The 26,624-nt window shown below is 42.8% G+C and overlaps 1 protein-coding gene across 1 annotated transcript; it reads left to right on the plus strand.

Moving 5' to 3' along the window:
* Positions 1-25,428, plus strand: gas2l1 (growth arrest-specific 2 like 1). The gene is made up of 5 exons (XM_085425528.1): positions 1-1,448; positions 12,122-12,229; positions 20,138-20,234; positions 20,932-21,235; positions 23,029-25,428. Exons 1-5 carry the CDS (start codon positions 747-749, stop codon positions 25,106-25,108), a joined length of 3,291 nt encoding a protein of 1,096 aa, XP_085281654.1. The 5' UTR covers positions 1-746; the 3' UTR covers positions 25,109-25,428.
* The last annotated feature ends 1,196 nt before the right edge of the window (positions 25,429-26,624 follow it).

Here is a 26,624-nt window from a genome sequence, read left to right on the forward strand (position 1 = left end):
TATTTTATCTTACTGGTTGGTTTAATTTGATTAAAAAACAAACAAACAAACATTTTATTATTATTCATATTGAAGTTATTCCATAAAGGCCGTGAAGCAGACGAGCAGAAGTCGAGAGTGGCGTGGAAATAAACCGACAGAGTAGCCTACTTAGACTACACCACTGATTTCCTTTACTGTTAAACAGCACTGAGGGAAACAGGGGGTTAAGTTTTCCTCTCTTCCGTTTATCCCTCATAATGGGATGTGCCACCGAGTCGCTGTGCTGGTCTGAGCCACAGCAGGTCAACATATTCAGCGCAAGAGGCGGCGCATCATGGGCCGAGCCTGTTCGCAGTGAAATGAGTCGAGGACTGCGCGCTGCGGAGTGCGTTTCATTTCACTCTGCTCCGGCTGACCGCCTCGCACACTGATATGGCGACACGTGGGTTTCTGTGGGCGCGAGGACCCACCGGCCACAGTCTGGATTAAGTGGTGGTCTCGCGCGGGACTTGGCGATGCGTTCGTTAAAGGAAACAAATTCCGCAGATATCCGGAAAACGCATCCATGCGCCACGGCCGCTCCGCATCCCGATGTGCTCGTGACGATACAAAGCCTGGCTTCAAGGAGCTTTCATGGCACGTCGGCGTGGGTGCGTTCACGCGGTTGTTTTGCTCTTCTTTGCGCGTGAGGCTTCGGAGCGCAGCTGTGCAATGAGACTATCGGGAATTATCAAGTAGACTTAATTGATACATAATCCGACAATATGGCTGATCAGAGCAACATCCAATCCGCCGCATCCAAGAGTATCCGGCCCTTTAAATCCAGCGAGGAATACCTGTATGCCATGAAGGAGGATCTGGCTGAATGGCTTAACACCCTGTATGATCTGGATATCACTGCGGACACCTTTATGGAAGGGCTGGCGACGGGCTGTGTCCTCTGTCGGCACGCCAACAACGTGAACCGCGCCGCGCACGAGTTTCAGCTGGAGTATCCTGAAGCTGCACAGGCAATGAAGCTGCCATCTAAAGATGTCGGCTTCCAGTTTCGCAATGTTGTCCCCGGCTCGTTTGTAGCGCGGGACAACGTGTCCAACTTCATCACCTGGTGCAGGCAGGAGCTCTGGATCAAAGACGTCCTCATGTTCGAGACCAACGACTTGGTGGAGAAATGCAACGAGAAGAATTTCGTTCTGTGTCTCCTTGAGGTGGCGCGACGTGGGTCCAAGTTCGGTATGCTGGCCCCCATGCTGATCCAGCTGGAGGAAGAGATCGAAGAGGAGATCCGGGACCAGGAGAGCCTGCGGATCGATGAAGGGGAGCCAGCTAAGCAGAGCTCGCCCAGCAGGTGTTTCAGCCGGAAGGAAAGCAGTAAGAGTGTGGAGGATGAAGAGGAGCCAGATCCAGAGCCCTTCATCTGGCAGCAGAAGAGAGTTTTATGTGACATGCGAAATCTGGATGAACTGGTGAGTTTAACAAATGAAAACCCAAAATGTGTCATAACTGCTTTATGAGGAAGGTTAAGTGCAGCCTAATGATCCCTCTGCTCAATTCCCACGCTGTTCAGTCTTAAGTGTGGAAGTGGATTTGCAGGAAAGCTTTATTCCTATTACTGGTATAAATGTATAATAGAGGTTTTCCATCACGTGGCCTCGGTCTACAGCAAATATCAACCGGTCTGTTTTGACTGGTGCTAAAACAGCGTCTAACAGCTCACAGAAGACCCATTTTCTCCCACAGTAAAACACAAAAATGTGCCAAAAGTGAAATACTTGCTCTGAAAGTACCATGTCAGTGATATAAAGAACACAGGAGCCTGATAGATCACCTGTGGGGGGGTGCGTGCAAACATCTGGGTTTGTTTTAAGACGTGCTGTTAAATTCCTTCAATTCTGGAGGGCCTGTGTGCCTTGCCCTCTCCTACAGGAAAGCGTTGAAAAGTCACAGGTCAAATCGGCTGCATTCTTCTGGAAATACCGGTCCTGCATCTCAAGAAATTCCCTGAGACTTAGTATTACTTCTTTCTTTCATTTAGCTTGACATCAACACAATATCACAAGCTTCCTGATTATGTGGCATTTCTGTATCTGCTCAATCAAGATGCCGGGAATGTCCCTCTGGGCAGTTTTGCTTCTGAAACACTCTCTCTTCTCTGCAGTCAAACCATTAACTTTTGTCATTCATTGTGCTGAACTGGTTGACCTTTGACAGAGCATGCTGCACATGAACATGTGATGGAGGCAAAGATCTTACCAGCGCAAAGCTAATGAGCACAGCCCAGCACAACGCACGCTTGTTAGGTTGTGAGTAGGGGGTAGCTGTAATATTGTCATGTTGATGTCTGTCTTTGACACCAAAAATGTGAGGGACACCAGAGAGGGAGGAGGGGAGACAGTCAGCAGCCACACTCATGCAGAGCCATTTTTAGTGTGTGACCTCCAAAGAACAAGAGAGCACGTGGAGGAAGATGTGCGCTGTCCTTATCCCTCGCTCATATGACTGAGGGTTATACAAGCGAGCTACATTTTTGGGAGAGAATCATCACAGGAAAGTTACAGATGCTCATCCCCATTTTTCCGTTTTGCCGTGTTTTACACTGACAGCATCCCTCGGCTGTGATCGAGACACAGATTTGACTGTTTTTGACTGGTTTAGGGATGGAATTATCTGTTATCATCTGTGTGATGAATAAACTCTCCATCCTCTTAAAAAAATTGATCAGGGCACTTAGACCACAGGCTGCAACATTAAAATAGTACACTATCATCAAGCATGTTGTATATTGTCTGCTGAGTTGTATTTAGTAACACATCCTGTCTAATTACATCAGCTGTTGGTGGCAGACTATGTGTAATATATATTTCCACTGAATACCTCTTTATTTCCTGCACTCTGACACAGGGTGTTTACCAGGAAATAAAACCCACATTATCATCTACATAGTTTGATCAATATCTGCTACCCAGTTCTAGCTGCAAGGCTCAAGACCTCTTCTCCCTCTATAAGCACAGTCACAAGTTTATCCACCAGGATACTTTTGTATTTACAAGAGATGAATCTAAATTCACATTGACTTAATTTTGTTTCTACATTACAAATAAATAAATACATAATTTATCAACCTCTCCACAAACCGCTTTCCTATGCATACCCAGTAGCATTATTGATAAAATATCATCAATTAATTATCAGCCTCTTATGTCATGAAAGATCCTGGTAATGTGAGCGTTCAGTGTCCATTTAGCTTCTATGTATTCTTATAGAAAATATTATTAATGTGAGGTAGTGGAAGGAGCTAATACCCACGCACAATCACTGATTAAAGTCAGGATATCATCTTTTCATGTTTACCCGTAATACTTTCTTTTTTCTTTTTTTTTTAAATGACATCAGAAACAGCAGTATGCGACATTACGTGATGGCAGAGCTTCAGTTCATCCTTTGTCTTTTTTTTTTTTTTTTTTTTTTTTTAATAAATAGGACAGGGGGAATGAATGAGAGAAAGAGGGGGAGAGAAAGAAAGAAAACCAAAGGGGAGAAGAGACGGTGAGAAGGGGGGGGAAGAGAGAGAAAAAAAAAAAAAGAACTCCTGGGTCACCTGTATGGAGAAAAAAAAAAAACAAACAAAAAAAACAAACAGAGGAGACAGCAAACAACAAAGAGTAACATAATAATAGAGAAAACAAAGCACCATCACAATAAACTAGCTAGTCATAGATATCAATATTTACTAAATAATAAACGATATTGTGCAGCACGCAAGATAGACAGCGCACAGTGTGCTTTGAGGCAGCAGCCAAGAAAGCTTTAGTCCGCGTCTGTGAATACCCATGTGTGCATACCTGTGTGGATCAGCATGCTTGCATTCCAAAGGTTTCTCCATGTAATGATCTGCTAGGGAGTGTGGGGGGGCCACAGCCCCGTCCTCCAGGGTGTGAAGCGGGTATGGAGGAGATCAAAACTCCAGACATCCAGAGGCCCCCAGAACACAAGAGACCATGGAAGACCAACAGAGGGGCAGCCGCGCCACTGTTCCAGTAAGAGCTGAGGAGAGTCCCAGATGAGGGCTCGCCCAGCAGCCGCGGAGCAGAAGTCAGGGGGAGTTGCAGTGACGCGCCCGTGAGCTCCGCCGGCCCCCAGCTGTGCCTGAGTGACCGAGCCCCAGGCCGAGAGGCCGGGGGCACCCCACCTCCAAAGGGGCCCGAGCGAGCCCCAGGCCCCAGGCCCCGACAAGCGGCCGCCAAGGAGTGAGCCGGTGTGTACCCGTAATACTTTCAATTAAAAGCAGGAAATTGGAGCTGCGCTTTATATCTATGAAGAAATGTTTATTGTAAGGCAGCTTCACATGAGACTGGGATACAGGATATTTATTTATTGTTCAATTATGAAAGAATAGATCACACTTTCATATAAAGTCTCTGAGCTAAGAAACAGAGAAATACCCTGCCACAGTACCACACAGTGTTGGTGTGGATGACTCTCTGTGTCTGTGATGGAGCACGTCTCTCGCCCAGTATCAGTTGGGATAGGCTCAAATTATACGGTCCTGTGGGATAAGCAGTTAAGAAAAAGTATGCATGTATGGATGTTCTTCAACACATTGTTTAGTGGTTAGTCAATCAACTTAATCCTATTACTGAGACAAAGCAAGTGTGGTGGTAATAGGATTACATGTCGTTATTCTAATTAGTTAAAGTATACAGACAGGCCACGATAACTCAAACTACAGCTCCCTCTGTGGCTCTTCAGCAATCACAGAAGTGTCACAGAAGTTGTAATTTGTCCCTGACTACTTGGCTTATGCAAGAATAAAGTGACTCAGTAAACAAATGACTCGCAGTGCAGACAGTTGATGTGTCACATCAACTACATGCTCTATACAATAGGCATAAGCTGTTGACATTCCTGGTTTCAACACACCCTCTCCAACAGAGTCTGCCACTAATCTGTCAATGTTAAGGTTCCGGCTGATGCTCCAGTGCTCCACTTTGATGTTGGGGAAGTAACTGACTAAGACTTCTGAGTGCAATAAATGTTCCTCCTCTCAGTCCCAAAGATGTTCAGACAGCAGCTGGCTCACACAGATGAGCTGAATATACCCACACGTACTGTTTATCCTTTGCATTAGGGGCTTTTCTGTCCTATCATCATCATACAGGGATTATGAAAAAGACATTGATTGGCTGAGGCAAAAAAAACCCCCCAAAACACACATTGTACCCTCACAGATATCATTTAGTCTCTTTTCCAGGTCTCTGTGCTTTTTTCTTATTTATTTTATTTAATGTTTTTTTTTAACCAGGTAGTCTCTTGAGATTAACATTTCCTTTTTCAGGAGAGACCTGGTCAAGTAGGCACACCATCACAGCGTTACAACTTAAACATCGAAAATTACATAAAAGAAGATAAAACAAGTCAGAGTCAAAACAATACAAATTCAAGGTCCAGGTTCTGAGTAGCAGTTACACACTTCAGCTACAGAAGTCTTTATGAGAGCTCTGAATTCTTCCAGGGAGACGAAAGCATTCGGCTTTAATGCGCTCTGACCAAGATGCAAAATAGCCAAGTAGAGCACCACAAATCATAGCAGCTGTTTGAAGATGTTGAGGGTTTACACAGATATAAAAGGAAGCTGTACATAAAAATATAACAGTGAAGTTGTCTCTTTAAAACTAGCGAAGGCCAAGAAACCAGATTATAAAGTACACAGCGACAACAAATTTGATATGACACTTAAAAAAAGCTGCGAGTCTAGACAATGAAACGTAAGCAGCGTGCAGATGCCACCATAATCAACGACATTTAAGAATGTCACCTGTAGAAGTTTTTTTTTGCCAACTGATAAATTAAAATTGTCCAGATTTCAATAATAAAAACCCAATCTAACCTTCTACTTTTCACAAAGTGCCCAATATGCACTTTAAAGGAAAGTCTGTCATCCAACCAAATGCCTAAATATTTATAGGATGACAGTCTTTCAGTAAAATCTCCTCCTAGGTGTTTTTCATACGCGAGTATTTGCATGTCTGAATAGTAAAATATGCTTGTTGTAGCTATACAAACTGCAATCTGTTGATTCCAAATCATTACAAATTATGGATGCTAACATGCATTGTTTACGCTACCTAAGCAGTTGCACATTGATTGAGCTTAGAAACAAAAGATTTTTTCCATTCACTCCACATCTTTGCTTCTTTTTGCTTACTCATATAAACTGGTTCATTTCTTTTCACACCCCGGGCTTCAACATTCAGTCTTCGTTCAGTTTTTACACTGAGCCCTCGCAACCCATCCCCCCACATCTGTCCCTACTGGAGATGATGAAGCAAAGAGTGGATCCGTATGTCTCATTGGGTGCATGGAAGGAGAAAATGAATAGCTACTGTTGGCAGTGAGGTAATCAAAGGCTGACATCTTGATCTTTGGATGGAAACATCAGCAGGGCAAAGGGGGAGGGTGATAAAGACATAACGTGTGTGTTATGACTACATGCATGGACACTGCTCCGTTAACCTTATGGTCTCATTCGTGCATTCGCGGTATACAAGGGGGGGGGCATGATAGAAAATGTGCCTAGAGTGACTTCACTGTACACTCCGTTAAACCTGACTAGAATGGATGTGGCTCTGGGAGGGAGAGCTACAGTAGAGAGGGTGAAATGGAAAAGTAGGTCATGCTTTGCATCGGGTCACACTCAGATGCTTTGCCGAGAGAGCGAAACACCCTTCACTCTTTCTCCTTTCTTTGCTGAGTGGACTTTGCTTTTAAAGGGGTGCGCTGTTATCAGAGGTTATTTGGCACAGTAATACTTGTCGCCATCTCGTTTCTCATCGCTATTTTCCAGACAGCCCGGTGCACATGGAACAGCTGAGTCCTCAGTTTTGCATAATGCCCACTTTATGTCTTTATTGTTGTACTTGATGCTATCAGCTGATCGTTTGCATGTTTATCGCTTAACTGGGTGTCCGTCTGATCTGCCTCTTTCTGTCTGTATGAACAGTGATTCGCTGGTTATTTTCTGCACCCGCCTGCAGCCTCTACAAGCTGGTCTCAGGTGGGGATTAAACATAAATTCCTCTAACCTTGCCTGCCACAAGGAGAGCGCTGAGTGTTGTTGATCCTCATCGAGACAAACCAGCAAATCAGCCCAACCTTGGCCGGATAATTCATTTTCATGCACTGAATGATGATATTGCTCTTTGACTGGAGCAGCTGAATAATGGTGTTATTGCTCTTAGATCACATGATGCCCATCAGACTCTTATATTGCTTCAGCCTAAGTGGGTGCTTGTCATGTGGCCAAAAAAAAGGCATTGATTTACAGAGCACGATTTCCTTAAAGCAGTAAATGATAGCTATCCTGTAGCAGGTATGATTACACTTTCACCTCTGGGCAAACATACAGTACAGTATAAAACAGCAAAAAACATCTACTGAGATCTTAGGAGCTCACCAATTAAAACATTATATGTTAAGCACATATTTCCAGTTCTGTTTCATAAAGATTAACAAACAAATCCACCATGTTTATGAGGTGGAAATGCTTTTAACCAGGGCACTAAGCTAAGCCAACTAGCTGCTGCCTATAGTTTTGCATGCTTACTTTCCCACTTTGTTCCAGAGTTGTTGTTTTAATGCTGCTTTTGACAGAATACAGTACTGTATGAAACTTTAATGTTGTGCTACCAGGAAGCCAAACTTCTAACACTGACCTATAAATAGTTAAAGCATAAAAACTTAAATGATGAACCAGTGTTGTGTCTACACATAACAGAAAACTTAGCAAAGAACTAAGAACTTTGAAATGGTATCTTTAGACACGTTGATACTGGCACGCTAAAGTACCGTATGCCAATCTGATTTAAGTCCGGACTTTGACTACGATGCACCACCACACTGCCACGACCGTGTTTGACTGTTAGTATGAAGTTCTTTTTAAACAGATGTTTTAAACCAAATTTAAGGAAACACAAACCTTCTAAAAAAAACCTTTGGTCTTGTCAGTCTACAGAATATTTTTTGTGGGGATTACTTTTTCACACAGGGCCTGACAGGTTATGATAACCTTTTCCCCTCAATAAATGAAATTGTTCTAAAAATATCATTTATCTTTGTCTAATTGTAAAATGAAACACAGAAATCTGACAAATACGCAAGGAAATAAGAAATCGTGGCACTGCAGGTCAGAGATAAAAAACACTCCTAATTGTAGGCGAGCTTATCAGCAATCAGACCTCAGTGGTGCCGCACTTCCAGTCCCATCCCCTAAGTTCCTCCCCGGATGCAAGTGTCCACTCTGCGGTACCGCCCTGTGTCATTATCAGTTATTTTCCACAAGGAAGATAAGTGATATACAACTCAAGACTGAGAAATAAATAAACAAACACATCAGTAAACGAGTAAGTTAAAAACATAGTAAATACTAGACAATAAACAAAGAAATTAGTAGAAGAGCAAGACTGTTTTTGTGAGCCTGAGATGGAACGAAAATTACATGTAGATTTATGATATTTTCCAACATAATAGTGCTTCTAATGGTAACAGATGTAACGGAGGAGCAGTAGAAAATACAAATGTTTCTGAGTGGGTTTAAAGGTTTTGCTAGAATGTGTTGCATTTATTTACCCTCACGGCAAAACGGTATTAAAGCCTGTGTGTGTATATGCACTTTCCCTCAACAGCACAGCAGACTGCTGCCTTCAGAATGATTGTAAATGTGTTTATTCCTTTTCTCCTCCCCATGTAAGGGCATTAGGTGACCTATCTGACCCCAGGGCACTCATCCAACTGTTTTTCCATTTCTTCTCTCTGCTGGTTAGGCTAGGCTCTTACTCCAGGAGACTAACTGTGTCTGAACACTCTTTTAGTTCATTCCCCTGGGCTACAGGTCCAACATAATTAGAAAACATAATTATCATTCATTTAGCCATTCATCACCTCCCTCCACCCCCGTGTTGTTTAACGAGATCGTTTGTGCGAAAGCTGTTCCCAGTTTATGAGAAAGCGTGGTTGTCCACGGACAAGTCATTTATACAGGCTGTCGGGGCAGCGGTTTAATAGGTGGATAAGGTTTGAAGCGCTTGCTTATGGGTGGTGAAGCAATAACCCTTCAAGTTCCAAAAAATCTCCCTTACACAGCAGGAGCCTCTTGTGGCCTAGTTTTCTTGTCTCTTATCTGACGGCATGCTTGTTTCATCCCGGGAAGCTTCCAGGCTTCGGGGCATGCAGATAAGCTAAGAGAAGAGTCTTGTTCTGTCATTTGGAAACATCACCTCGGAGCCACATGCTCTTTTATTAACGCTTTTGTATCACCGAGGGCTCAAAAGTCGAAATCTAGAAACGCCCTGTAGAAAGAAATTCCTGGGAAGTGAGTTGTAATGTTCACTTTTTATTGTTGGAATTTAGCAATGAGTATCCGTCCCTTTATACTCATAAAAGGGGCCACTTACAGGAGCCAGCACACCTATGTTTGGTGAAATGTGTGGCCATACGTGGGTGTTGACTCATGAAGGGAGCAGACCATTATTCAAATGGATCTGAGAGTACATCTGGTGTTTGTGTGTTTGCATAACAACCACTGGCTTCAAACCATACAGCAACAAATAGTAGAAAAAAACTGGAAACCCTGGACATTCCTTTGTGATGATGACATTTTGTTCAGATGCAAAGTCAAGTCTCAGCGTTGCACACTTGTCTTTATTTGAAATCAGCACAGAATATGCACAGAAAACAAAACCGAGACATCTTTAACTCCTCCGCTCCCATTTCCTCTGTTCATCCTTTTCTATGAGTTGGCCTTGCAGTGTTTGCAGGTCAGGAAGGAAAGGACTGAGGACACTGTTGACTCATACTGCGCAGATAGGACAAGATCTGTGCTGTGGGATTGTTAAAAAGAACACGTGATCTTAATGTTAAATTCCTCAGAGAAACAAATACAGCTTTTCAGTTCAAAGGAAGCATCACAAAACCTTCTTGAAAATATTCTTTTTTGTCTTCTTGCAAAACCATCTCTGCATTCCTATCTTAAGATAGATGCAGGAGATTTCCAGTATTGGGGCATGCTGTGAATTGTTCCCTCATCTTCCTTTTTTTTCTCTCTCTTCCTTCTCAAACATCTGCAGCTCTCGCTGGAAGCGTCTCTCGTGAGACCAGCAGGCATCCATAATTTCTCCCCCAATTCTTCCCCAGTGTTCCAGCTCCACTTCCGCATGTTTCCCGCGTGACCCCATCTCTCGCCTCCCTTTTCATCTCACCCCCACCATATGCAGTGCATGCCTGTGTCCGTGCGTGTTTTAGTTTCAGTTTATCTGTCATTGTTGACACAGCGAAGACATGGGAAGTGCAAGTATTTCACAGCAAAGAATCCACTGACTAAATACTTTAAATGCAAGGGCTGCTCTTTGAATGGGTTACTATTAAAAAACACTTCAAATGTACATCCTGCTCAGTGCTCAATGTGACACGTTAAGAGGAAAACCTAATCTGAACAGGACCAAGGGAGAGAGACTTTACTATGGCTGCGGTGAAAAAAAAAGAAGGGAAACTGTATGGTCAGAAAGGGAAGGGTAATGCTATGTGTGCGTCTGTTGCCATAGCAGTCTTTCCATTAACACACAGACTAGGGTTTTTCCAGATAGGCCTAGTCCACCTACTGACAGAATGAAAGAGTGGGTGACTGGGCGGACAAAAAGAGAAGCAGCAAGCAGCTGTAGAAATGTAAGCAAAACCAAAAAAAAAAGAAGATAAATATAGGTCTGGTCAGGCAGTGCACGGGCTAAAAATAGAGGCTGATCTACAACAAAGCAGACGAGAGAAGTAAGAAGAAGTAAAGGAGCCTCGATACAAACAGGTGAGAGGCAGAACAGAGGCGCAGGTGAGATGTGAGGCTTAGCTCTGAGGCCTCCCTCTTTAATTAGCACGGGATAGAAGAAGGGTGCTATTTCAAGAAAATAACAAGGTGACACCTTAATCCTCTGAATACACCATACCGGTTATGCGGTAGGTAGAGCGAGCACACACACACATACACAAACAAGCAATATCCCTTGAGCCCTGCGGATAGCATGAAAGGTGCAGTAAACAGCTAAAGCGGAGAAGCTACAATCAGGTATTTGATCAGATTAATATCTACATGCACCCCTCCCCTTGTTTTTACACCTATGAAGCAGTTATTCATCCTTCATCCTGCTTCTGTGCTCTCCTCGGTCCACTTTGCAGCTTTACTTTCTCTCCCTGCTGCGCGACAAGTGCGCACACGCCTTTGTCTGACGGAGACGCCAAGAAAAACATCAAAGTTGTCCAATCCAGCAAGAGCGGCAGGCCTGCGCAACAAAGCGAGCGATCTCACTCCACCCTGCAGTTGTGTCTGACTCTGCTTGCCTAATAAGCACCCGTAACCACAGCAAGGGCACCGGCTCTGACTCTCTCGATTCAAACCCCATCTGGCAGCACCGGCCTGCTGACATCATCGCCACTAGTCTGGTTTCCGTGCTCTTTTCTTCCCTCTAGTTGATGATGTCACAGAGACAAACACGGTCATGTAAAAAGCCAAGAGAGCCAGAAAGGGAGAGTATTAATTTTCACATCCAGTGTGTATTTTGTGTTTTTCTTGGTTTTTTTGTGACATTTAGCGGTGAACTTAATGACCAAATGTTCTGAAAAGACGAGGTGAGAAAAGGCTTTTATTGTGGTGAGACAGCGGGGCGCGGTGCTTGATCACCCAGTGGGGGGGTTGGAGAGAATATTTTGGCAGGAAGATGACACACACACACTCCAACACACTCGTCTACTTAGGAAGACTGCTCATTTCTCATAACGTAAAACAGAGGCTTTGTGCTTTTGACACATAACACTCACATTCAGCAGCGCGTTGGTCATTGTTGCAAGTTTGTGACTAATCATGATGTCATGTTGGTAAAAACAGGAAAGGATCATTATCAGCTTCCTCTTAGGTATCCAACATCATGTGTGGCTCATCTGAATGTTAAAAATGCTTTGTTTTTGCTGCTGTAGCTCACCTGGCCTGGGTTTGATCGTGCCCCCGCAGTCGCTCCCTGGTGTCCTGTTGAATAAATGTTAAAGTGCCCAAAGAATAAATAATCCAAAATCTAAAAAAATCCTTTGTTTTTGTCCTTTACAGGTTCGGGAGATTTTGGGGCAGTGTTCCTGTCCAGCTCAGTTTCCTATGATCAAGGTGTCAGAGGGGAAGTACAAAGTGGGGGACTCCAGCGCACTGATCTTTATCAGAGTAAGTCATCGCCAAGATAAACCCTAGCATCATCAGATATTTGTCACTGTGATACACATCTTTGTATGCTTTCATTTTACTTATTGTTGTGTAAGAATACCCACATTACTAGTTTTGTCATGAGAATGTAAAAAATGTTGAGAGGGCACTTTTGAAAGTCAAAAACATCACAAGTACTCAAACCTAATGACTTACTACTCCTTTTACCTTTATGTTAATTTAATGTTTGTTAGACAGTTGTTCATTTGAATGCCATTTTATTAAAAACACACTTAGGCAAACAAAAACTACTGTGATCAACCAAGTTTTACATAATTGTGCACAGATCCTGTCCTACAAAGGATTGCCCTCAACATTTCTGCTCTTCCCAGGAGCTTATCTCAGAATTCTGGGGTCTGTACATAAGCAGCCTCTGTGGGCCCCCTTCCTGTCCCCATCCATCCTTTCCTATCTCTTTGTTTTGCCTTTTTTAAACACATAAATAAGCCGACGACTGTCCACAACAGTTTGGGTAGCCATTGATCCTTTAGTATATAACATTTAATAAAAAAACGCTCGCCACCTGTCGTTTCTTAGCATGCTGTATTCATCTTCTTGCTCACTGATGCATAGATATAAGAATGGAGTTTATAGGACTGATATTAACTACTTAACCTGCTTACAGCACAGTCCTGTTTTGAACCTTAGAGATCAGACCAGATCACCACATCACACCAGAAAAACTGTAAATAGTATAATTACCTTAATAATCCTTAATTATTATTAAGGATTAATACCTTAATTATTATTATTAAAAATAATGATGAAAATTTCAATGAGCATCCAAACTTTATTTGTGCTCACATTCAGCAGCCAACTATAACACTATAATTACAGTAGCTTAGCTAAGTAGGCCTAACAGAAGTATGTAAGAATCCATTAGATTAAATTAGGTTTATGATATGTGCAGTGACATGACATATAATAGCTGGAGATGCCATATATTGCAGTCTAATGGTCATTTGGACATGTAGGCCACTGGCTGATTTAGTAATGTTTGAAAACATTCAGAAAGGTGTACGCAGGTATGTTGGTGTTTAGCAAAAGCTAAGTAAATGCCTCCATCGGCATACGAGTGAATCTGATTTAATATCTGTCTCCTAATATTTCTGGAACCATCACTTTGTTGTCACGTTGTCAGATGTGAAAACTTCAGAAATCAGTTTCAGAAATCAGATGACTGATTTAAGTTTTATTACCAAATTACTAAAAATAAATAAATAAAAATAAAGCATGAGCAGTTATGCACCTGGATTAGGACGATTTCTTTTAAGGTTTTCAGAGCCAGGTATGTGGCATGTGTAGTTCGACAAAAACCTGCATTGAAATTTCAGCATTTTGTTATAGAAATGGTCTGATTCAGGTTTGTGGTGTAAAGAATGAAAAACTCCGTGAAGGGAATAATATGCAGCAGTTAAATGGGTTAAGGGTTGGAGTTTCTCCTGGGATGTTTGGATTTCTCTGTGAAACGAAATGTCAGCGCCTACATGTCTGTGCCCCTGCTAGTGGGAGGAGCTTATAACATAGGGGTAAGCTGCAGGGAAGAATAGTATATATTCATATTTGTTTCAGCTGACAACGACCACATACTATAGAGATGTGGGACAAATTAAAAGAAAAACCTGAACCCTGGACCTCTAACATTCGGAGAGCTCTGTTCTGCTGGGGAGGGCAAGACAGCAACGTCATCAAAAGACATAACGAGGGCGCAAACTTTTGGAAGAATGGCGCTGCTCCTGTTTCTCCTGTGCTATAGATTTGGAGAAATAATGCAAGTGATGCATTGAAGCTGTTCATGTAGCATGCATGTGATGGTCCAACATCTTACTAAGTCACCTGTTGGCTTTTCCTTTATTTTGTCACATGTGCGTGTATATTTGGCACATAGCACAGCGGGCATACAGCAATTACATGGAGCCATATGGTAGCACCATATGGGATCATTTGTTGGTTCATGAAGAGCAAGATAATATCCCAGCAGAAATCCCTCAGCTGTTTGGCTGAATTAAACTGGAACAGTACTATGATTTCTCTCTCTCTCTCTCTCTCTTGAGTGTTTATGAACTGCCTTCATCTGGCCCACTCCCAGGATTGTACTTTTTCCATCCAGACACAAATAGAGGTTTAGGTCACTTCCTGAGTTTTCCTTATCTTGGCTGTAGCCTGTTTCTCTTGGACTGTTGGTCTCGTTTTCAGTTCAAAAGCTGCCACTAAACCCACACCAGGCCTCAGAGGACAGTGCAGGAAGGTCGTCTGATACCAAAGATTGATTTGGTGTCACTTACCTAACATGTACCACAGCCTGATAATGGACTCTTTGAACGGCTTTCCGGGTTTGCTGTAGGCGTGCCTGACTGCTCTAATGCCAGTATTTATTTTTTTTCACTTTTAGAACCACCACTTGGCCCACACTAGGAGATGTAATGTAAAATATATGATTACATTTTTGGTAAAATTATCTTTGTTTAAGAAATTGAGAATTTTTTTATACATATTGAGTTATAGATAAAAAAAAAAACATCTTTCAAATGTGTTGTGTGTAATGTGTCCTTAATTTAGAGACTGTGAGGTTTGTAGTTGCTTTCCCACATACAGGTTAGGCCAGTCCTACACCAAAAGGAAAAATCAATGCAGATCCGGGACTACAAAACTGAGCTGTTGTGTTTAAAAATGGGTTGACTCGTCAGTGTTTTACAAGGCTCTTCTCAGTGTTGTAATTGTGCTCTGTGGGCATTCTCCTTGGCCTAGAAAAAAAGCCAACACCGTCAACTTATATAATGAAATGTGACACATGTTTGAAAAACAAATTGTGTGATGTACGTTAGTCATTGTGACAGCCAGGAGTAACGCACCGATCGCACACTCAGAAACACCCACATACAGCTACACCTCACTCATCCGGTTTACACATTCAACAACATCCGTAAAACGGCTCCAGCTCTCAGTTTGACAGGACAGTTACGGAGAAGACAAACGGAGGGCAGTTTTATGGAAGACAAGACGGCACCAGTCCATTCCTGGAACAAGGGGGAATGAGGCGTGGTTGTACCATGGGGGTGTTTCTGGGTTTATTTACATGTCTGCAGCAATCAGAGCTCCCTGGCTGCTACAATAAGCAAGCTTCCATTTCCAGATATGTGGACTCAGCATCAATAATCAATTTTCCAGCATTTTTGTTTGAAGATTTAAATTTTTATATAGCATTTTTCAAAAATATCATTTCCAACCTTTTTCAATCCCTGCAGCTCTGGTAGATATGAAGGATAAATGGGTTCTTTAGTCTTCATGTGAAGACACAAAAAACACTTTGTGATTACATTCAGCTAACCATAACCATCAGTTGTGGGTAGGACACTCTCCTTTCTACCATTTCTGCATAGCTGTTGGCCTAGTATTGAAACCATTCATCCACGTGTCACTGGGAAAAGGACCCAAGTCCAGGACATGGAAGCAAAAAGCATTTATTCACTGACAAAGAATCTGAAAATCTGTGAGGTCCAAAAAGGTAATCCAAAACAGGTGCACCAGAAGGAATGCTATGGAGAAGTCATGGAGTACATACAAATGCAGTGTTACAGATTAATCAGCCACGGTTTTACCCTTTGCTTCTGAATCTCCAACATTAACATTTTGTCATTAGTTGCGTGGGTCAGTATACACATATATGCAATTAATTAGTGGTTATAAAGGAGGAAACTGCCATTAGAGGCTATTACTAATTCACTGTCCGATTATAAATGTGAGTTTAATGGCATTTTAACAGAGGAATCTATAGACATTATTTGACTGGTGATAAGACACGGATGCAAAACAAGCAGACACAGGTGACAGTAATGAGATCGAGGCAAAAACATGAAGTGAGAGCTGAACGAGACAAATGAGAAAACTAACATTCAGATTAAAAAAGGAAATAACCAAAAGATAGAAGTAACAATGAAATACGATGAGTAGCACTAAACGTGATGGCAGACACATGCAAAAGGCTCGGGAAGAAACAAGTAAAAACTAAAGAATGGCAGTTTTATTTATATTGTGCATTTCATTACAAGCAAACTAAATATGCTTAACACAAAAGAACCCAAGTGTAGGCCTGTGTAGTTAACAAGATTTTTAGTCTGTTTTTAACTGTATACACAGATGTAACTGATCTCAGGTCAGCAGTCAGCTTGTTCCGAAACCATAACCTCGGTAAACAGAAGCACCGTCGCTACACTTACGTTTAATTCTAGGAAGAGTTAAAAGATCTGCCCCTGATCACCTGAGAGGTCTGACTGACTAATGAATGACAGGGAGCGTGACATGAGCACTTTCAGTAACTGCTGACGTTTATTATGTCTGAGTACGGTTTATCCTTTATGTTATTTAAAAATAATTCAAATATTTATCTGTGCTTTTATCTAATAATATCATCGGTGCACTTTTTTGATTTCTGCCTTCTGCTCATCCGTTAGTTAAGTCGCTTTTAAAAAAAAATGTTGTCAGATTGCTAAAATTGTAATTTTCAAATGTAATTTGAGGGTTTTTTCAGATTAGTTGAGCTGTAATAGCACCCGATGTCTACTGCATGAGTATTCCCTGGAGTATCCCTGGGTTAAGTCATTGATGTAGTCTAACCTTTTTATTCAACTCTTTCAAAAAACTTATAGTGGGATATAAAATTGAATCACCATGTTGAAGTTATTAAATTCATGCTTCTGAAAACCTTTATTGATTTTTAGCTTGTTTGAAATAATTAATAATTCATGGGATGAAAACTGAAATTTTATCCTCAAAATAAGGGATGTCAAACTTAAGGCCTGGGGGCCAGAATCAACCCGGTAAAGAGTCCAATCTGGCCCACTGGATGGCTTTGTAAAATGCAAAGCAGGACAAACTTAACTTATAGATTTCTGTAACTTTAAACATTTAGGTCTTACAATATATGGCTGAAGAGTCTTGCCAGTTTCATTTCTGTAGACTGACAGAAAGGGGAGATCAAAGTGGAGTGTAGTAAATGTAGCAAATTCGATGTGAAATGAGTTTGACATCCTTGCTCGACATGCTTTTATTAGCCACTGAGAACAGTTAAAAAAAGTCACTGTCGTCTCAAAATATTAGACCTCCCCCTCCTCAAAATAGATAAAAATACACACAGTAACCTTCCCCTTTATTGACTCCACATAATTCGAATACAGTCCTTGAGATGGTGTGTGACGTGTTTTATAAGCAGTTTAATCAGCATAAGCATGTGTTCGCCTGTTGCAGCAGCCATTTAAAGTAACATTTAAATTTGAGAATGGGCTTTGTGTGTTCATGAGTGTGCTTTGAGCCTTTTACTTGTCAGATTGGCTGTGTGCATGCTGCTCCGCCTTCCCCCTGACGCCTATCTGGGGATGACAGAGATTACACATATGCTCAAGCAGCTACAAGTGCACCCAACACGCTTCCCTTATTCTTCTGATGGGAGGAAACGGACAGTCGCCTTGAAAGCCAACAGACCCCTATTCAGCTGGCGAGGCTGTAAGAAGAATCTCGGGCTGAAAACAGGGAATGAAGTCCTAAAAGCGAGTGAGCAAGCCAGCCGTATGAACACGGGGGGCTCAATAAAGCATCTTTGTCCTTGAGGGAGGTTGCTCCCTAGTGGGAGGCGATACATTCACAACAGATGAAATGAAGCATGAGCTCAATTTTTTAAGTCACCAGCATGATTTAAGAAGACGCTGGTTTATCACGCCCCCGCAATGATGACAAGAAGTCTCTGTTCACTGTTGCCATAGAAACAGGGATTGGGTCTGTCTACTGGTGATACCCCTCTGTTGGTTGGGAAATCTGGCAGCTGAGCGCTCTTTTAAAGTGGAACATGGTCCCTAAACATCTATTCAGCCTCAGTTGACTCCTCAGCAGTTCTGCGGCATTCCTTTTTAAAGGGGAAATGCGTAATAACCTTACTGAATATGGAAACGAGACAAAGAGAAATGAAATGCAAAGAACTATGTGATGCTGTAGTTTGTGCATTTGCGTAAAATGTGTAATCTCTGTAATCATGTTTCAGCATCTCACATGATAAAATGGGGATTATCCTAAACACACAGTACCTTTCTCTTGTTAGGAGACGACAGTGAAGTTGCTTTGTGCAGAGCCTATAAATTAATACAGCACAAATAGCATTTTTAGACCCCTAGTAATTTTCTTTGTAGTCATTATACTGCAGTACAAATTGAAATTTATCGTATGAGGCTTTTAATATCTGGTGCCATCATGAGAGCTTGTGCAGTTTTCAAAGTAAAATCAGCAAGATGCTTTTATTGGGATGTTTTTTATAAAAGACAGAAAGTTTCTCATCTCAGAATAGGAGGTAATGTACAGTAAAGAAAATTATTACTTTGAGTTATTGCAGCTAAAGGTCGCTCTACAAGCTGTTGAACCATGGGAAGTAGTTAGTTTTACACAGGATTGCGTGGAGTCCCATAAAAACTTTGTTCACATGACTGTATCAGTTTAACAAACAAGAATGTATTATGCTTAAGAAAATGACACCCAGTTTTAAAAGTTGGTAAAAAAAAAGGGGGATAAAAGTTTCACTGTTCAAAAAAATGTATATAAAGAAAGGAACGAGAAAGAGAAAAAGGGAGAGAATATACAGCAGAGATATTATTGTAAATTAAAAACAAGTCAAAATTTTCTTCTGCAGAATTTCCAGGAACAGTCTGTCCCTCGCTTTTTTCAACCTTCTACCTTTTTGATCTTTTTTTTGTAACTGTTAGTACTGCAGTGATGAATATGATGATATATTAAGAACATTGCGCAACCCTGCTTTTCACTGCTGGCTCGCGATGGCCTCGCAGCATCACAGAAAGCATAAACCTGTTACTGACATAAGGCCAAAGCATTGGAGAATAAGCAGTTTATGCTTCCACGTCTGATAGAGATAAGCAGATCAGCTGTTTTTACGGATTTGATGTAGTAGCGGAGCAAGGCCAATGAAATGACTTGTAGTGGATTGGCGGGGATTGTGCTGGGGAGAAGGTGGCGTCAGACTTCGTCGCACATGTCTGTGCCCTCTCTCTGACCAGGGACACGGAGATGCGATGCTGTGCAACGTGTGATTTGGTGGAAATAAACTCTGTGCCGGCTTGCACAGATTCGCCATTATGACTTTGCCCTCTGTGGCCTCAAAGACAGGGTTACAGCCTTCAAAACATGTGGCTGGCAGACTGTGTTACACAACACAAGGTAGGGGGATGCATCCACGGGGCTGTCACATCAAGCTAGCAGTGTTGCTTCGGTGAAGGCAGCTTCTGCCTGGAGGGAGTGAGACTGATCCTATGGAAGTGTGCACCTCATAGAGGGGAGGAAGGGACATATCCACCAACCCCCTCTGTGTTATGGCTCTCCTGGCCCCCTCTTCTCATTGCCCCTCTCCCTGATAACTGAAGTCTCAGCAGAGGGGGACAGCAGGGGTGAGTTATTTCCATGCAAATTCACCCTGCTACCCCCTGAAAACACGGGGAAGACAGCTGAGAGGCATGAGCGAGAAGCGGCCAGAGCACACTTCGAGCTCTTTGTTATGCTACCGTACTTTGTTTAATTGTGGGTTGGCATAGTAATGAATACCCCTCATAATGGCAGCAGCTGGGGGTGATGCTGGAGAAAGAGGAGTTGTGGGGAAAGGAGAGATGGGGACACATGCAGGGGCACATCTAGAGGTTATGTAATACTAAGGGCCAGCCAGGCAGCCTTCAGCAAGCTGCCCTGTTTGTGGAATATGTTTACTCGTGTGTGTGTTGGCGCAGTTTACTCAAAGGTTTAGCAATTTTTTAATGTATGAATATGCATGTCCATGTTTTTTCTCTATTGACGTCTCTTTTTTTTCCTATTTTTCCGCTACAGGTCCTTCGTACCCATGTGATGGTGCGTGTCGGAGGGGGCTGGGACACATTAGAGCACTATTTGGACAAGCATGACCCGTGCCGTTGTGCTGCTTTCGGTGAGGTCATTTCCTATTCTCCACTAGCCCCTTAGAAAACACATTTATTGTCATGGCTCGGGTTACATAAATCATGATACATTACAGATTATGATTCACATCTGATTTGCTGTGTTCCGACTACGGCAGACATTGTGGATCATTGAAAAACTGTATTTGTCATTCAAGCCCTGCGGATATAAAACCATGATATAAGAAATTCTAAATTTCGTCTTTGCATCTATCAGATTTTTACTGTTTGACTTATTTTTTGAATAGTTATGTCACCCATCAACAGTCAGTCTGTGTCATACCGAACCTCGAGGCTCTGACTTTTTAATAACTCGTCTGCTACATGATCCAACAACACATCTGTACAGCAACTTTGAACTTTTTTGCTACTTTAATTAGGACACGTTCATGCCTAAAACTCTGAGAGAGTATACATCCTGATCTAAAGTAAGAGGCCATGCTGAAGATAATAGAGTTATAAGCTGTTCTAAGTGTTTTACATGACAAATCATTGTCTGATTGGCTAGTTCGACTAGTGAGTCCATCTTTGTGGGCAGCAGCTGCTGTAATTTATCTGCTAATAAAGAGCTAGATGCCACAGTAGTGTATTTCTTGACCACTTGATGTCTTTTATCCTTGTACAGGCTGTCTGCCAATGTTGGTTAGAAGTCTTTCCAAACCACTTGTTGACAATCTGTCTCCACAGCCCACCGCTACCATCAGGCTAAAGCTAGTGGCCAAGGTCAGGGAGCCCAGAGCAAGTCCTCGAGCGCCCACTCCTCCCGCTCCACCAGCCCGGGTCCACACTGGCGAAATGATGGCATCGCACCCTATAAACCTTCTGACAGGCGGTCCCTGGAGCCCCACTCTGCTCAGTGTGCCTCGTCATCTTCCTCTGCACGACCAGGCCGACCTCAGAACTCTTTAGAGCTCGACTCTGGCGCAGCACGTAGTCTTCTCCCAAAGCCGCCAAGAGATCGCTCAGAGCCCCGCCACTTTAATCCTCTCAGGTGAGTGCGTGTGTGTGTCTACCCAAGTGTGCAGGCAAGTGTGTGGGTAAGTGTGATACGATGATAAGAAATGAATCTGCTATGGGTAGCCTGGGAGAAATACTCATTTTTGTGACCTGTGATTTTGTGTCTGTTGACAGGCACACACACACACAGACACACACAAAGAGTGGCATACACACAACAAATACACCAGAAAGCCCCAGATTAGAGCAGAGCAGATTTCTCTAATCTCAGGTGACATTGCCCTGATAAATCTGTAACACACAGCCACCCTACAGCACCTCCTTGTGGCTGCAAGGTAGAGATTATAATGTTTAATCAGCTCTCTTAAGGACTTGTCAATTCCCTTTCATTTTACTAATTCGATTTCTAATCATCTATCATGGATTCGATACTGAGGGAACTGTTGCTTCAGCTTTTTTTTTTTTTTTTTTTTACATATAAAGGCAAACAGATGATCCGTAAAGTCAGTGTCAAATATAACCACAAACTTCTGAAGCGCCCTATCAGAGAAAGGGTGGTAATACTGAGATCTTTATCAATGGCGTTTATTATATGGATATAGAGACAATAGATAAAATAAAGTCTTCTAAGTCTTCTAAGTCTAAAATCCATGAAGCTGGAAAAATGTTCCACATACCTCTGAATATGTCAGAGTGTGTGGGTGCCTTTGTTTAACATAATTACGATCTGAATGGTGGTTTACTTTGGCTCTAAGCCAATATCCAGCTCATTTCTGTTATGAGCGATAGCTCAGACCAGACGTCAAGGCAGCAGCTCATTTCAATTAACTCTGTGTGTGTGGAGAGTCCACTTTCAAAGATAAAGACTAATCTGACAACTATCCCTCGACAACTGGTCAGCTAAGTGGAGAAGTAGGTCAACAGGTGGGCTCCATGCAGATAAATTAGTAAGCCTGAATAAATACAAATATAGTTTCTGAAGGATAACCACAAAAGTCAAGCATGACCCCCAAAAGTCTCTCTAAATCAGTAATTAAAAGTCATCACAAAGGAACACAGTGGGCTGTTGTGCTGAAATGGTCTTATAGGCTTTTTAAGTTGTAATAAATAATGTGTCTGCTTTCTTTTCATGCTGCTTTTATTTTTTAAGTGAAAATTCAAGTTATGCTCAGTAAAACATGCAAATACACTTTATTAATATTATTTAAGAAACAGACTGAGTGCTGTATAGAAAATGTAAGAATGCCTGAAATCTTCCATCAAACAAATATCAAAGCCTTTGCTAGGTCTTTAAATAACCAGCAGTATGCTGTTGATCAATACTCATGGGATCTATTTAAGTTTCTCCTTCCCGTAATGTGAACTTTGAGCTGATTAAACAGTTAAACCCGATGGTCCTGCTGGTGCGTGACAGTGGAGTGTGTTCTGGTCAGGAAAGCGCAGTGGTGTGTGTTGGGCTAGAAAAACTATGAGACCTCTAATCCTGCCCCCACTTGTTCTCATCTTTGCTGTAATCCCTCTGGCTGTCACTGCCCACTGTTCCAAGAAACACATGAGCCTGAGGTCGGACACGCTGTCTGTGTGCACCAACGGCAGGTTGGAAATACTCAAAAATCCCTGCATATTACACATTATAGGTCACATGCTGGTACAAAGGAATATGGTGACTCCGAAAATCTGGGGGTGTCTTGGGGGTTGTATACTACCACAGGCGTGTAGACTGTACCGCCTGTGAATATGAACACAAACTCAATAAGAAAATATTACTTTTATAGATGTGGTAGGTATTATAAATATAAATGAATCTGTTTCTTGCTTATGTTCCAGGAACAAGGAGACGATTACACCACTAACAAGACGTCTGTCTGGTGACAGTGACTCCTCTACGGCCTCCTCTAAGGGAGGAGGAGGAGGAGGCGGGGGGCGCCAGTCTCTTGGGGGTGCTTCACGGCGCTCGGGTGAAGAAGTAGTACTGCTTGTCAATCGTAAAGAGGGGAAACATATGATCGAGAGGCCTGTAGCCGGAAGTCAGAGCCCATCCCTGCGTCCCTCACTCCCTCGTGCACGCAGCCAGTCACGGGAACGCTCTGCACTCACACCGATACTCAAACCCAACCCACCTCAAGATTCCTCTGAAGGAGTACGGCTGCCTCGAACAGAAAGGGGCCGCTCTCTTGGAAACGAGGGCCCAAGGAGGCTTCTTGGTCCACGGTCCCACAGCCAGAGTAAGTTGACCAGCCGTACTCGGTCCAGTGATGCCAGCCCAGGACCCGCTCTCTCCTACAGAGATCCTCAGCCTCCACCTTCAGAGAGACGAGAAGATCTTCGGGCCAAACAACTGCCCCCATCCTCTCCGAGAATGGCTGCTGGGTTTTCCAAAAGGCAATCGTCCTCATGCTCTAACTCACCTATTAAAGGGGTCCAGAGTAACAATAGCAGTAGTCCCAGCAAGAAGACCATAACTACTCCTAGGCCTCCTGCCCCTCGCTCACCCTCCGTAGGAAAAGGCAGATTGTTACCACCTGTGACATCAGGGGGGCGACGTTCACCACACTCATCTCCTCGCAACTCTCATCATCATGCCGCTCGCTCCTCTCGGACCTCACAGGGCTCCCGCTCTGCTGGGAGAGGCCACCATAAGAACGCATCCGGTCTGGAATGCCAGGAACCCGAGGAGGAAGGGCTGGGCTTTGGCTTCCCGTTGCTGCCAGCGCTAGACCCCCAGAGGGAGCATGATCTTTATCGCAGCTTTGAGGCCGAGTATCTTGCCAATACACAGCAGGCTAGAGCAGTGTCTAATAAAGCTCCTGGTGGAATCACCTTGCAGCGAGCTGGGATGCATCCGGCAGCAGTACTCACTGATCTTAATGTCAATGACTCTGCCTATTCCTCTTCCAACTCATCCACCTCCTCCTTGAATGTGGGGGCCAAGATGGGAACTCTTCCTGACCTCAGGGAATCCAAGAGAACTAACCCTCGTCACTTCCCACTGGAGGACTCCTTAAATTTACTTTCTGGACACAATTTTGGGGGACCACACAACTTTAGTCAAGGAGAGCCTGAACACTGGGGGGAGTGTGGAGGGGGTCACAAGAAGCTCCCAGCTATCTCCAGCTCCATGGAAGAGAGAGAAATCACTTCTTCCTTGACTGGCCTTCAAGACACAGAGTCAGATAGTTTGATGAATGACATTTCCTCGCAACCTGCTTTTCAATGTGGGAATATGAATGGAGAACATGGATGTTCTCCTCTTGAAGGGGGGATGATAGATCAACAGGGTCCTCTTGGCTGGAGCACACAGCCTGAAGGAGATGTTCCACTGGAAAATCACCAGCCAGACTTACCTTATGACATGGAAAATGGTGACGGGAGTGTTGACCTCCCAGCCTCTGAGGATTGTCCATCATCTCTTCCCCTTCCCCTCTCTGAGGACTGCTCCTTCCAGGATTCCTCAAGTGAAAACTCTTCCATGTGCTTCAGCTTGAGCGAATCCCGCTCCGAGTCACCTCCACCAAATTTGCCCTTGACTAATGGGGACGCTGATGGAGAAATGCTGGAGGCTAAGAAAGGGCCAAAGAGAGCAAACAGGCTCGACCCAATCCCTAAGCACAAACTGGGGACCCGATTCAGGCCCCGCACTGACAACAGGCCCGAAAACGGCCCCTCGCGCATACCCACCCCCGTCAGCTACAGAGACCTGCAGGCGAACAACACTCTTTCCCCCTGCCACACCCCACCGCTGTCTCCTCAGAGCTCCCATCCTACCAGTCGCCAAGCCACATGCAAGGGCCTGCACCAGGCCTTCGCTGATATGATCCATCCTCATCCTCGTTCCTCAGCCATGGGCAACAAAGACTGCGCCTACCCTACACAGTCAGGCAGCGTGGACACTGAAGCTTGGATGTAGCACAAAACGAAACTGTGGGTAGTACACGGGAGGGGGGTTGTTGTCATGAATTTTAACTACTGTGTTTAAAAAAGAGAAAAACAAAAAAACCCAACAAGATAAAAATGGAGACTGTTTTCACTGCATGTCAAACGCTCCTTTTTTTCTCCATTTAGGTTCTCCCCTGAATAACTGCAGGGCTTCACATTGCTTTTTTGCACTCAAGCCAAATTATTTATTACCAAAGGAATGGTCTTTAAGTTACTGTAATTTTTAATTTTAATGTGTGCATGGGGATGCTTTTGCCAATCTTTTTTTTTTTATAAGTCACTAGTGAAATTCTCACGGTTGATACACAGAAATAGAAACCGAGAGCATATGTGCTGCCATGTGCCTCACTAAGGGGGCATGGTAAAGTGCCAGGGGTTGATGTAAACACTAGTCCTTGAGTCATGCAGACTGGCTCCCTCTTGTGGTTTGCCATAGCACTTCTGCTTGCCTTATAGTGAAAATACTGGCATGATGACTGTGATGTTTTCAGTCTGTCCACATTCATATATGACTCACTATACTCACATTACAATATTCAGTAACATAGACTAAGGTACACTCATCTCTGGCTCTATGAACATTATGCGCACTACCAGTTTCTGTACAGTTGTTTCATGTTATTATTTAACAATGTCAGCTTTTCATAATAATAAGCTGTTCTAGACAAGATAGATGCTTTTTGTTTGAATGCTTAATGTCTCACCGGTTTTTAAGATTATGTTTAATGCAGTAAAATTTTAAAAAGTTTAATTTAAATGCATTGAGTGTACAACAAAAATATGAGGAGCATGGGGGAAGGTTATATTATTTTATATAGTTGTCACTGACATTTGAAATGTTGAGTTCCTCCTCTGACCAAACTGTACTCTGGAATTAAATGCTAAAGAGAATGAATGTGTAAATACATGCTGAGAGTGGGTATTTTGTAAAGACAAGGCTTGGAATATACAGTCTAATGTACATATTCACTGTATTCAGTGCTGTGCAGCCTTAGCTATGCAATACTGGTGTTGAAAATGCCTTGAAAATTCCCTTTGCCTTAAACAATTTTTCACAGGTTAATTTTTTTTGAATGTTTTTAGCTAAACATCACTAAAATCTGTTAGGTAACACTACATTGCCATCTTTAACTGTTTCTAATAATTGGACAGTTTGGGTGTGAATGTGAAGGAGAAAAAAAACATTACCAGCCAGTTTCATTTATAAGTTATACCTGAGGTGGATGTGCAAATAATGAAAACCATACATATGATGTATTTCTTCTGAATACCCTCGGTTGTTTATCGCCTATTTAACAGATGGATTTCAATAATATGCCGCAATTTATGGTGACATCTAGTGGCAAAAAAAAGAGAGAAATGTTTTATTCAGTGGTAGAAAATGTTGTCTTGATATGATACTGAAATGTCCTGGTGCTGATTAGAGCCAATAATGGTCTGGTATGACATGGTATGGTTTGATAGATGAAGACTGACTGGCTTTAACT

Source organism: Rhamphochromis longiceps, linkage group LG12, assembly GCF_057381845.1.
Source record: "Rhamphochromis longiceps isolate RC_006_pf linkage group LG12, R_longiceps_female_GT1.1, whole genome shotgun sequence".
NCBI lineage: Eukaryota > Metazoa > Chordata > Actinopteri > Cichliformes > Cichlidae > Rhamphochromis > Rhamphochromis longiceps.

What these genes read in the sequence shown, in the direction of transcription:
- gas2l1 (XM_085425528.1), top strand. Translation starts at nt 747, where the DNA reads ATGGCTGATCAGAGCAACATCCAATCCGCCGCATCCAAGAGTATCCGG. An exon ending in TGCGAAATCTGGATGAACTG is followed by an intron (nt 1,449 to 12,121) that starts GTGAGTTTAACA and finishes TGTCCTTTACAG; the next exon opens with GTTCGGGAGATTTTGGGGCA. An exon ending in GTGCCGTTGTGCTGCTTTCG is followed by an intron (nt 20,235 to 20,931) that starts GTGAGGTCATTT and finishes CTGTCTCCACAG; the next exon opens with CCCACCGCTACCATCAGGCT.